This window comes from Somniosus microcephalus, unplaced genomic scaffold (assembly GCF_052327205.1).
Source record: "Somniosus microcephalus isolate GS21.2 unplaced genomic scaffold, FLI_Smic_1.0 unresolved_chr9, whole genome shotgun sequence".
Classification (NCBI taxonomy): Eukaryota; Metazoa; Chordata; class Chondrichthyes; order Squaliformes; family Somniosidae; genus Somniosus; species Somniosus microcephalus.
Genome location: NW_028225187.1, coordinates 30,204,065 through 30,217,808, shown reverse-complemented (window position 1 = coordinate 30,217,808; position 13,744 = coordinate 30,204,065). Strand labels below are relative to the sequence as shown.

The 13,744-nt window shown below is 42.4% G+C and overlaps 1 protein-coding gene across 2 annotated transcripts; it reads right to left on the bottom strand.

Moving 5' to 3' along the window:
• Window positions 1-1,444: 1,444 nt before the first annotated feature.
• Window positions 1,445-12,836, bottom strand: LOC147084989 (uncharacterized). Of its 2 annotated transcripts, XR_015075880.1 has the most exons (4): window positions 12,188-12,836; window positions 6,678-6,785; window positions 4,099-4,639; window positions 1,445-3,403 (listed from the first exon to the last, which is right to left on the bottom strand). XR_015075880.1 is itself a non-coding variant. In XM_085979697.1 (3 exons), the coding sequence occupies exons 1-3, from the start codon at window positions 12,465-12,467 to the stop codon at window positions 4,563-4,565; spliced, it is 465 nt and encodes a 154-aa protein (XP_085835823.1). In that variant the 5' UTR covers window positions 12,468-12,836; the 3' UTR covers window positions 1,445-4,562. The 2 variants fall into 2 exon arrangements, 1 of the variants encoding a protein (XP_085835823.1); XM_085979697.1 differs by having other exon boundaries at window positions 1,445-4,639.
• Window positions 12,837-13,744: the final 908 nt, after the last annotated feature.

The window sequence follows — 13,744 nt, the reverse complement described above, 5'->3', positions numbered from 1 at the left end:
CTCCCTGCTCTTATATTCTATGCCTCGGCTAATGAAGGCAAGTATCCCATATGCCTTTTCAACCACCTCATCTACCTTTCCTGCTGCCTTCAGGGATCTATGTACATGCACATCAAGGTCCTTCTGATCCTCTGTCCTTCCTAAGGTGCTACCATTCATAGTTTATTCCCTTGCCTTGTTAGCCCTCCCAAAATGCATCACCTCACACTTTTCAGGTTTAAATTCCATTAGCCACCGTTCTGCCCATCTAACCAACCAGTTTATATCGTCCTGCAGACTGAGGTTTCCCTCCTCGCTATTTACCAGTCCACCAATTTTCATGTCATCTGTGAACTTCTTGATCATACCTCCTACGTTCATATATAAATCATTAATGTACACTACAAACAACAAAGGAACCAGCACCGATCCCTGCGGTACACCACTGGACACAGGCTTCCAGTCACAAAAACCACCTTCGACCATCACTCTCTGTCTCCTGCCACTAGGCCAATTTTGGATCCAATGTACCAAATTGCCCTGGATCCCATGGGCTCTTACCTTCTTGACCCGTCTCCCATGTGGGAGTTTGTCAAAGGCCTTACTGAAGTCCAGGTAGATTACGTCAACTGCACTACCCTCGTCCACACACATAGTCAACGCCTCGAAAAATTCAATCAAATCGGTTAGACATGATCTCCCCCTTACATAGCCATGCTTACTATTCCTGATTAATCCTTGCCTTTCCAAGTGGAGACTAATTCAGTCACTCAAAATTTTTTCCAATAATTTCCTGAACACTGATGTTAGGCTCACTGGCCTGTAATTCCCTGGTTTATCCCTACTCCCCTTATTGAATAATGGTACTATGTTAGCTGTTCTCGAGTCCTCTGGCCCCTCCCCTGTGGCCAGAGAGATTCTGAAAATTTGTGTCCGAGCCCCTGCAATCTCCTGCCTTGCCTCACACAGCAACCTGGGATAAATCTTGTCTGGGGCTGGGGATTTACCCTATTTTAAGACCAAAAAACCGCTAGTACCTCCTCCATCTCAATAAAATTTGTTCAAGTATATCACAATCCCTCTGCCTGATTTATATGCCTAAATCGTCCATCTCTATAATGAACACAGATGCAAAATATTCATTTAAAACCTCACCTACATCTTCTGACTCTAAACACAGATTGCCACTTTGGTCCCAAATGGGCCCTACTCTTTCCCTGGTTTAACTCTTGAACTTAATATACTTATAAAACACCTTGGAATTTTCCTTTATTTTGCCCACCAGTGTGCTTTCATGCCATCTCTTCGCTCTCCTAATTACTTTTTACGTACCCCCCTGCACTTTCTATACTCCTGTAGGCCTTCCACTGTTTTTAGTCCTTTGTATCTGCCAAAAGCCTCCCTCTCTTTCCCAATCCATAAGTTATGCACATCTTAACTTAGAAACATTTCACCTGATACAGAATTCACTCGAAATCAAAGGTAATTTATTTGTGAAATTTTGAGACCTGGCACACAGCTGAGATTATATATATGAATTCACATTCAAATTTCCATCCATAGAAACAATTCGCAATAAATTCAATTTATTTAGCAACTGTCACGGGCCCAGGGAATGACTGATTACTGCCAATTAAAATGATTATGAAATGTGGTCACTGTAGTACCGTGGGGAAACGTGGCTGTCAATTTCCTCACAGCAAGGTCCTATAAACAGCAATGAGATAAATGAGTAGATGATCAGTTTGAGGGCTGTGTGTTAACTGATCAATGTCACCAGAACAGCCAGGGAGAAATGCCCTGCTCTTCTTTAACTAGTGCAGTGAGATCTGTTACCTCCTTGTGAGAGAGTGAACAGGACTTTGGTTCACCTCTCATCAGGAAGACAGCATCTCACGAAGTGCATCCCTCAAGTGCCAGGCTACATTACGTGCACAAGTGCGAGCCAGAGTTCTAGCAATGAGCCCAGGCTGACACTTCAGCGCAACGTTGAGGTTATTGTGGATCAGAATAATAAGCTCAGGCCAGTATCAATACAATCGTGCAAACTATTGAGTTCAACCGCTTGAAGGCATATTAGTTAAACTCTAATTACAAAGTGCACAACAACATGAATTGTTCCAGGGATGGGACAGGAATGAGGATCTGAAAGGCAGATGCAAGAAATGAAAGCAACCAATTGAACCTTAATCCTGCAGATTTTCAGCGGTTCTGAGATTGTTGTTCACTACAAGAGTGTGGTTACGGTAGAGTTTCTCAGAAAACGCATCAATGAATTGGCGGAGATGAGGCATATCATAAGCACCAGTGCGCCCTGATAGTCCAAGTACACTCCAATCTTCCTAGGCTTCACTTTTAGCTTGAGGCTGAAGAATGTGTCCCTAGTTCATTTGTATTCCTCATCCACATCAATCAGACTGAAAGAAAGACTTGCATTTATATAGCACCTTTCATGACCACCCGACGTCTCAATGCACTTTACAGACAATGAAGTACTTTTGGAGTGCAGTCACCGTTGTAATGTTTGAAACGCGGCAGCCAATTTGCACCCAGCAAGGTCCCACAAACGGTAATGTGATAATGACCAGATAATGTTTTTTAGTGATGTAAATTGAAGGATAATCATTGGCCCGGACACCAGGAAAAACTGCCCAGCTCTTCTTCGAAGTGAGACTTGAACCCACAACCTTCTGACCCAGAGGCGAGTGTGCTACCAACTGAGCCACACCTGACACTGTGGGGTCTGCGCCGACTAGGTTGTTCCTACCTCAGACACCATCCGTTCAAAGGACTTTAAGGCCATTCCCGCATTCATGTGTGCAGTTTTTTCCAACATCACCAACAGATTTTACATTCTTGCCGTGGATCCCTCCGAATTCAGACTAAAAAGACATCAATGCCCCATCTTCGGGTGTCAGGATGTTCCTTCCGTTACTTTGCTAGTCTGACTTTGATCAGGTTCTTTGATAGTAAGAAATAACGATTCATTGTGATAAGATCCGAAGCCAAAGAGGTTGGAGCTGGGCTGATGCTGTGTCATTTGTTTCCACATTATTAACTGTACAGTTCCTGTGAATATCAGCCATGACTCATTGCCTTCCGCTAATGATCCTTTCCTATCAATTTTATTAATCTTCACCTTCAAATAAGCATTTCCGTTCAACGTTTCAGCCTATCTTGTGCCATTTGTATCAGAGATATTGCCAATTCTTGTTCTGTAGACGTTCATTCTCTTGATTCTCTTGAAGATTTGCTTCCATTATTTCTATTATCTGCCCATCACATTTCTTGGACTATAGCAAAATACTGCAGATGCTGGAAATCCGAAATAACAACAGAAAATGCTGGAAAAACTCAGCAGGCCAGGCAACATCCGTGGAGAGAAAATAGAGTCAACGTTTCGGGTCAAAACCCTTTGTCAAGTCTAAAGAAGCACAGGAAATGAAATAGATTAAGAGGCCAGGCTGGGAGAGAACAAAAGAGAAGTGAAGAGACATTAAGAGGTATTCAAAATGAGACGAGATGGTGATAGGACTAGTGGAGACAAAAGACGGCTCTAGATTAGGTGTGAAATGCGCTGGCAGAATGGGAGACAGCTGCCATGTGGGAGAGAGAAAAAAAAAGAAAGGGGGGGAGAAAGGCCAAAACAAAGATGTGGATAAAAAATATAAGTAAAAATGTAATAGGGGCCGAGGTTATGATCTGAAATTGTTGAACTCGATATTGAGTCCGGAAGGCTGTAAAGTGCCTAATCGGAAGAGGAAGTGCTGTTCCTCGAGTTTACGGTGAGCTTCCGTGGAACAATGCAAGAGGCCGAGGACAGTGAGGTCCGAGTGGGACTGGGGTGGTGAATTAATATGACAGGCGGCCGGAAGCTCGGGGTCACCCTTATGGACTGAATGGAGGTGTTCCGCAAAGCGTTCACCTAATCTGCATTTGGTCTCCCCAATGTAGAGGAGATCACATCGTGAGCAGCGAGTACAGTATACTAGATTGCAAGAAGTACAAGTATATCGCAGTTTCACCTGGAAGGGGTGTTTGGGGCCCTAGACACATTTCCAGGCTCTTTGGTTAACAGTTGCTCTACTTTCATTGAGAATATGGCGTATTTATACATACCCAGATGTAATTTCGGCTTGCAGTCTGCTGGACTATTCCCTAACCTGTAAAAGTTTATGTGTCTGTTCCTGTCCTACTTCTGTTTCTTGAGCAATTGATTCCTCCTCTGCGGGAGCATCCGAGGAAGTTTTTATGTGATCCTCGCAGATTTCAATTGCCAAGTTAATCAGGAGGAATCGCTGGGTCCTCTGGCTCAGCTCATCTCTCCCACCAAGGCGTTTCACACAGATCAATTTCTACTTCACAGAAAGTGTCCTGTTCTTCCTGACTCTCCTACATGTTCTGCTAAAATAAGTGTAAAGTGTTCAGTACGGATTTGTCACTGTAATCTATATATTAGAGAGGGAATAGCATCAAAACAGACATAGCTCTCCTTTAAAAGAAATATAGTAGCAAATTATCTGTGTTGCAGGCAAGCAATCTCTTCTGCAAAGGTTTTTAAAAAACACCCCTGAAACAGAAATTCAATCCAGGGACATAATGACCATGTTCTTTCTGTTCTGGCAGTCTGGAGACAACGTTTTGTCCAATGTTTCTTTTCCTGTATAAAAAAACAAACATATAATGACATTGGATTGACTTAGTAGAATTGAGGATGATTGATGCAAGTTGTATCCCTGCCTTGTCGAAATCCTGTACCATTGCTGAATGGGACATCTGGGGTCAGGGACACTGCCAGAACACACTCTATCAGGTTCCTGCCCACCTGTCCCTCTGGAGAAGTATAATAAAAAAATTTACGGGTAACACCACATTGGGTATTGTAATTAAAACAGAGGAGGCCCACAACATATGCAGGAAGTTATTAATAAACCTGCAGATTGGGCGTGTAATTGGCAAGTAAAGTTCTATATGTTTATATAGAAGTGTAAGGTGGCACGTTTAGGTAGAACGCATCAGGAGGCTACATACTCTATTGGAAATAAGTGCCTAAATGGGGTGGAGGACCCGTGGAATCTGGGGGTACTTTTGTACAAATCACTAAAAGTAGCGAAGCAGGTAAATAAGCCCATAAAAAGCAAATAGACCATTTTGGTTCATTTCTACAAGGATAGAATTGAAAATCAGGGAAGATCTTGAGTATTGTGTGCAGTTCTGGTCGCCTTATCTGAGGAAGAATGTTCTTGCCATGGAGGGAGTGCAGCGAAGATTCACCAGGCTGATACCTGGGATGGCAGGAATGACGTATGAGGAGACATTGGGTCGATTGGGCTTGTACTCGCTGGAATTTAGAAGAATGAGAGGGGATCTCATTGAAACTTAGAAAATTCTAACAGGACTAGACAGACTAGATGCAGGAAGGATGTTCCCGATTGTCAGGGAGTCCAGAACGAGGGGTCACAGTCTAAGGATAAGGGGTAGGCCATTTAGGACAGAGATGAGGAGGAATTCCTTCACCCAGAGAGTGGTGAACCTGTGGAATTCTCTACCACAGAAGGCAGTAGAGGCCAATTCATTAAATATATTCAAGAAGGAGTTGGATATATTTCTTAAGGCTAAAGGGATCTAGGGATATGGGGAGAAAGCAGGGACCGGGTACTGAATTTGGATGATCAGCCATGATCTCATTGAATGGCGGAGCAGGCTCGAGGTGCCGAATGGCCTACTCCTGCTCCTATCTTCTATGTTTCTATGTTTCTATGTTAACATTGTACTGCACCATGGTTAGAGTACACTTGGAATACTGTGAACAGTTCCAGTCTCCATATTATAAAATGCATATAGAGGTCTGCAGAAGCTGCAAAAAAAGTTTACTAGAATCATACCACAATTGAGAGGTTATACCTATCAGGAATTATTCAACAGGCATTGTCTCTTTTCTCTGGAAAACAAAAGACTGAGGGTTGAGCAGTTTTGCTAATATTGTGTTGAACCTGGGTTAGACCACACTTAGAATATTGTGAACAGTTCTGGTCTCCATATTATAAAAAGGATATAGAGGCACGGAGCAGGTAAAAATGAATTACTAGAATTATATCAGAACAGGAGTGTTTTAACTATCAGGAATGATTGAGCGGGCAGCAGTGTTTTTTTGAGAAGGGAGAACACTAGGGGTTGACCTGATAGAGGGTTTTGACATTATGAAAGGGGTTGATAGGTTGGCTGTAGAGAACATGTTTGCACTTACGGATGAGACCAGAACTATGGGCATGGATATAAGATAGTCACTGATAAATCCAATAAGCAATTCAGGAGAAACATCTTAATCAGGAGAGTGGTAAGAGGTGGAACTCGGAAGCGCAAGTAATGGTTGAGATCAACATCATCGATGCATTTACAGAGATGCTAGATAAACGCATGAGGGAGTAAGGTATAGAAGGATATGCTGATGGGGTTGATGAAGAAGGGTGGGATGAGTTTCGTGTGGAGCATAAACTCCGACATGGACCTGTTGGGCCGACTGACCTGATTCAGTGCTGTAAATACTATGTAATACTGCCGAACTGGATATGTGGTGCCTTCTGCAAGGCTCTGTATTAGGTATAACGATGTAGGCATGCCCTTTCCAGAGAATTTTACAGAATAACTCAAAATATCTTAGACAAATCTAAAATTTGCAATTATATTTAATGCCTTACCTTTGGGCGGGTTAACATTCACGAAATGCTCAACAATGAATATCACCATCACAATGACCACGGAGGCACTGAGGCAGAGTCGGACTAAGGGCACCATGAGATATTGTTCTGTGGAAGAAGCAACGAGCATTGATAATTCATTGTGTGCAAGTCTTAAATTAGTAATTAACGCTTCCAAATTCAACTGAAATTGGACATGAACGCTTGCTTTACTATTTACACAAAGACATTGTTAACACCTGCTGGCCGTTCCTCTACTGCAACAAGAACAATACAGTACTGACACATTATATTCAGGGTAATAATTGTAGGAGTTTAACATATTTTCCTTCAAAATGCTTAACGTGTTCCTTTAGAACTCATTTGCCAGAGTTCATGAATGGAGGGACTGCATTTACGACGTTCTTAAACATGCCCATTGAAGCAACTACTGCTATTATTTGTCTGCAGTGAATCTTGTTGAATTTTACAGCTTGGTCAATGTTAATTCGGTTCGATTCGGTTCTCACTTATTCATACTCTTGTTGTAACATTGCATGCGTATGTCACAGTGAGAGTACTGGGGGCACAAAGGAAGGAATTAACGCTGTTAACTTGTTTTGCGCTGCAGTCGATGTCAGTTAATCCATGAATTAGATTCCCCGTGGCATTGTCAGTATTGCCCAGTCCTGTCAGTAGGAATGCGAGCTCTGTGAGGCAAATGGCAGATATTATTAAGTGATATTGGTGAATATATAATGCATCAGATTATCCTGATAAACTGATAAATTTTGAAATGCACTGTTCTATTCCGAACGTCTGTTGTGCACTCAACGGATTTTTATTACTTAAGTAGAAAACATCATGTTTTATCATTTTGGGTCATGAGTAACTATGCGTGAAGACCGGCACTCGTTGAATTGCAAACATTTACAGAGAGGTTGAAGAACATCTATCCACCCTAATCCCACACTCCAGCTCTTGGTCCGTAGCACTGTAGGTTACGGCACTTCAAGTGCATATCCAAGTAATTATTCAAATGTGATGAGGATTCCTGCCTCTACCAGCCATTCAGGCAATGAGTTCCAGACCCTCTCCTCCCTCTGGGTGAAAGAAGTTATCCTCAACTCTCCTCTAATCCTTATACCAATTAGTTTAATTCCATGTCATAGAGTCATAGAGCTTTACAGCACAGAAAGAGGCCCTTCGGCCCATCGTGTCTGCGCCGTCCATCAATCCCTGTCCAGTCCAATCCCATTTTCCAGCATTTGGTCCATAGCCTTGTATGCAATGGCATTTCAAGTGCTCATCCAAATGCTTCTTGAATGTTGTGAGGTTTCCTGCCTCTACCACCCTTTCAGGCAGTGAGTTCCAGATTCCTACCACCCTTTGGGTGAAAAAGTTCCTCCTCAAATCCCCTCTAAATCTCCTGCCCCTTACACTGAATCTATGCCCCCTTGTTATTGACCCCCCTACTAAGGGGAAAAGTTCCTCTTTATCTACGCTATCTATGCCCCTCATCATTTTGTACACCTCAATCAGGTCCCCCCTCAGCCTTCTTTGCTCCAAGGAAAACAACCCCAGCCTGTTTAGCCTTTCTTCATAGCGGAGGCGCTCCATCCCAGGTAACATCCTGGTGAATCTTCTCTGCACCCTCTCCAAAGCAATCACATCCTTCCTATAGTGAGGTGACCAGAACTGCCCACAGTACTCCAGCTGTGGCCTCACCAGCGTTTTGAACAGCTCCATCATAACCTCCCTGCTCTTATATTCTATGCCTCGGCTAATGAAGGCAAGTATCCCATATGCCTTTTTAACCACCTTATCTACCTGTTCCGCTGCCTTCAGGGATCTATGTACATGTACACCAAGGTCCCTCTGACCCTCTGTACTTCCTAGGGTCCTACCACTCATTGTGTATTCCCTTGCCTTATTTGTCCATCCAAAATGCATCGCCTCGCACTTTTCAGGGTTAAATTCCATTTGCCACTTTTCCGCCCATCTAACCAACCCGTTTTTATCGTCCTGTAGCCTGAGGCTTTCCTCCTCGCAATTTACCACCCCACCAATTTTCGTGTCATCTGCGAACTTACTGATCATACCTTTAACATTCTCATCCAAATCATTTATGTAGATCACAAACAGCAAGGGACACAGCACCGATCCCTGAGGTACCACACTGGACACAGGCTTCCAGTCACAAAAGCAACCTTCGACCATCACCTTCTGCCTCCTGCCACTCAGCCAGTTTAGGATCCAACGCGCCAAGGCACCCTGGATCCCATGGGCTCTTACCTTCTTGACCAGTCTCCTATGCGGGACTTTGTCAAAAGCATTACTGAAGTCCATGTAAACCACAACCACAGCATTTCCCTCATCCACACACCTAGTCACCCCCTCGAAAAATTCAATCAGGTTTGTTATTGAACACTGACATGGATTTTTAGAAATCCCAAATAGTAGAAGCATAGCTTCATGGGTAAGAATAAGTAGTCAAGGCATTTCTGCCTGGCAACAACAGTCACAAATAAAGAGGCTTTGCATATGGCTCAGAAGTGAAGCATTGGCACCCTTCAGGAATTCAGGAAATGCAGCGTGCACCTGAGACAACAGCGGAGACAGTTCAGACATGTTGACCGCAAGGTCTTGATGCTTTTGCAAGATTAGATAAAACAGGTACAGAAGCGCCAACCACAAGAAATGGAACCTAGAGTTAAGTAAAACCACACGGGGCACAGTCAAACAGAAATGCAGACATGTGGTTTTACGAAGGGTCACGAAATAAAACAACAGGTGATCATGTGACAATAAATATTATGTGACACGAGTTAGGGAATCAGCCAATTAACAAATGTGCACGTGGGCTTTAGAGCCTGCCTCGGTATTTGTATGCTTAAATACCGAAGACCAAAGACAATCGGAGGGTCAGCCAGGAACGAGCTGCGGGAACTCTAAGCTGTACTCCCTGATCAGCCTATAGGTAACTCCGTGGACTGTTTGTAACGTACTGTTGAATAATTTTGTGTTTTCTGGGTTTTCAATAAAATGCTTGGCTATTTTACCATTTACAGACTAGTGTGCGGATTTAATTAATTTTATTTTGCAACAACAAACACTCTGCTAAGGGTATAGGTCCTTCCTATCCACTCTAGCTAGGCTCCTCAAAATGTTATACACCTCAATTAAGTCGTCCCTGAGCCTCCTCTATTCCAAAGAAAACAACACCAGCCTATCCAATCGTGCTGATCGCTTTGACGCAAAGTCCTATTGTCTCCTTCCTAAGCTCGCTGTCAGGTTTAGTCCCAATATGATCATGTGAAACGCCTTGTGACGTTATACAGCTTTAAAGGCACTATATATTGGACAGGTGCTACAGATAGACCTCTTGCTTTTTTTCGTGACACCTTCGACTTTCGGCAGCAAGGATGAAGCCAATGGAAGGCTTCCTTGTTTGGGGATGAATGGGAACATTCCTCGACATCTGAAAATCAAGCTGCTACAGGAAGGACTGAAAACCTTGGCAACAGCAGCAACTAGGGGAGTCCTCACACGGTTCCTGAGATGCCTTGGTCACTGAAAGTGATGTGAGAAGCATCATTTGGGACCGGGCAGACTAAACATTAAAAGGGAACTTTGAGAGTGGTGGCAACTGGGGTGAGTTTGCTACGATATGGAATCGATAATGTTTGGAATCTCTTGGCAATGGCCTCGGATATTAATTAGATGCGCCGACTATGATTAGCCACAATTCAGTTGCTGTTTTGTGACGAAGTTGAGTTTGATCATGCATTGTCAAGGAGTCCAGATAAAGTATAATCACACACAGATCCGCACACAGGAATGTGTGGGTACCAGTAGACGAGGCTCTGAGTCCAGATACAATACTTAGATCAAATTGTGCACAATTCGTCTTTAATTGTGTGGACCCGACTGGTGAGCAAATAGTTGAATCACATTTGCACAACTCAGTATTCAAATCCATTCATCAGCTTTTCATTCATCCACCGATATAATGTAAACTGGACTGATTACTTCCTGAACCATTATCCTTGATAGGGAATTCCATATCTTCCACATCTCGCTATAAAGAGTTTGTTCTTGCTCTCTTAGAGTTAATATTGTAATTCAGTCCCCTTCGTTATTAATCATAACTATTGGGAATAGTTTGGTTTTATCGGTCTTCTCCCCTTCTTTTATAATTGTAAAATTTTGCCTCATATCGCCCCGTAATGTTCATTGTTTCAATAAAGGAAGCCTCATTATTTCAAGGATTTTTTTATTCGTATTTGTGTTTCATCATACCTGGCAGTATCTGAGTGAATCAGAATTGTACCATAGAAACATAGAAACATAGAAGGTAGGAGCAGGAGTAGGCCATTCAGCCCCGCGAGCCTGTTCCATCATTCAATGAGATCATGGCTGATCATCCAAATTCAGTACCCTGTCCCTGCCTTATCTCCTTATCCCTTGATCCCTTTAGCCTTAAGAAATATATCCAACTCCTTCTTGAATACATTTAATGAATTGGACTCCACTGCCTTCTGTGGTAGAGAATTCCATAGGTTCACCACTCTCTGGGTGAAGAAATTCCTCCTCATCTCTGTCCTAAATGGCTTACCCCTTATCCTTAGGCTTTGACCCCTGGTTCTGTACACCCCAGCCATCGGGAACATCCTTCCTGCATCTAGTCTGTCTAGTCCTGTTAGAACTTTTAATTTCAATGAGATCCCCTCTCATTCTTCTAAACTCCAGCGAGTGTAAGCCCAATCGACCCAATCTCTCCTCATACGTCATTCCTGCCATCCCAGTTATCAGCCTGGTGAATCGATGTTGCACTCCCTCCATGGCAAGAACATCCTTCCTCAGATAAGGCGTCCAGAACTGCACACGATACTCAAGATGTGGTCTCACCAAGGCCCTGTGCAACTGAAGCAAGATATCTGAAGTATGAATGTAATTCAATTTCTGATCCAATCCACTTGAAAGATTACTGGAAACTGTTTGGCTGTAAAAGTTTGGGATCAGCATTCGAAGTCAATCAGGCCTTGAAGTAAATGGAGTAGCGCCTAAGTGTACCTATTTATTTTGCACATATTATTGATCTTGGGCACAGCTCGCTTACTGCAGACAAATGTAAGATCTTCAGTTCACCCTATTAGGCAGCATTGAAGGTACACAGCCAGACACTCCCTGGTATGTGGGCTGTCTTCAGATAGTGATGGACAAAGTGGGTTGAAGATGAAATCGGGAGTTACCTGGAAATTCTACGCAAGTAAATAAAGAGAGTTAACTAACCCATCCAGCATTTATTTCGTGACCATTATTTGAGGATAACAGGTTTAGATTCTGCGGGCTATACAGCAGATTAATTTTAAGACAATATATCAAAAACAGATCCCCAGTTAACTATAGCATGGAAATAAGTACACCTCAGTTCGATTTTAAAGGGATTTGGTCACCTATGTTAACTATATATGATCCAACGAGACAGACATTGAGATACAATTGTTTTGAAATGTGTTGATACCTACCTTTCACCGTAATCGTGACATCTTTACTGAATGGCGAATTCCTCGAACGTCCTGTGACCTCTGTTTGATATCGACAACTGTAATTTCCCACAGAGCCTTCACTTCGGTTATTTATGTTGAAGGTCACATTCCGCTCATCGCCACTCACATTACGGGACTGTACAGGATTTCCTTTGTGACCTTTGAACAAGAGAAATGTTCCCCCTCTGGAGCGAATGTCACCTTTGCAGGAAATGGCAACATTTTCCCCGTTTGAAACTGCACCGGAATCTGGGTCCATGTAGAAAGTCGGCTCCGGGAGTTCATCTGTATCAAAAATGCCACGTGAAGTTTTGTGTCAAAAGTCTACTCAATAACATATAAGGACACTTTTGCAAAGGTAGAACTAAATCTGTCGTCTTGCTTCCAATACATGCATCGCTTTTTGTTATTACTTACAAGGAAAGGACAGATGGAAAACAGGATGAACCAGAATGTGCTGATTCTATCTTTTATGTGAAGTATTTCCTTCAGCCTGTTTTTTTTCTGCTTTCAAAAAATAGAAATTGTTTAGCTGCTTATTGTCCATCCCCCTTCAATCAGCACAATCTGTAACTTTCTTTGACTCAACTCTTTAACTGATCCTCCCATTCTCAGACCGATATTTCATACATCTGATTCTGGTGTCATGAGGAACTCGGTTAATTCGGCTTCTGGAAGGTTTTCATGTTTAGTTCATTCAGTACAAATCAAAGAAATGTGGTTGGTATCATTGGAGAGCGAACGGGAGAGAGAGAGAGAGTGAGAGACAGATTTCACTAAGCAACAGCCAGTGTTCAAGATTGAAGTAAGGCTTTGGAATATATTATTGCCATAATATAAACATCCTATCACACACCATTGCAAACTAAACAATGAGATGTTGATATACGAGAATTGTAAGCTTGTGTGCATAAAAAAACGTCTGAAGTACAGTGCATTGACTAGAAATTAATGAATGTTGATGTATGAAAAATGTAAATTTGTGTGGGTATGAATCGGCTGAGGGACTGTGCATTGACCGGAAACTACAGAATGATGAATTACGCGAAATGTCAACTTGTGTGGGTATGAATTGGCAGAAGGAAAATGCATTCACTGGAGGCTACCAAATAAGGCCAGGCCACGTCTAGTTTGATAAAATGAAAATTGTGTAAAAAAGGAAGCATTTGTGTTAAATTTTCAGAAAATGAGAGACACCTATTTGAGTGTATGCCTACACTCGGAACTGCTGAGAAAACTCTGCCTGTGTTATACTGGGAGGAAATTATACTCTCTGTTTAGATTGCTGTTTATGGTAAAGTAGAAAAAATAATGTGATATATTACCATAACACTGAAGTCTTTACTACTCGACTGAAAAACAGAAGACTGTTTAAGAACAACAGATTCCTGTATACTTTTAATACTTCAGGCTCTCATTTATGTTCCCTGATACTCACAGTGCAAACACTCTCAGTAATCAGAGCATTGATATTAGCATTCCTACACCCTATTGGCCTCCACCATTTCCTAAACGATACTGCCTCGTTAAAAACCA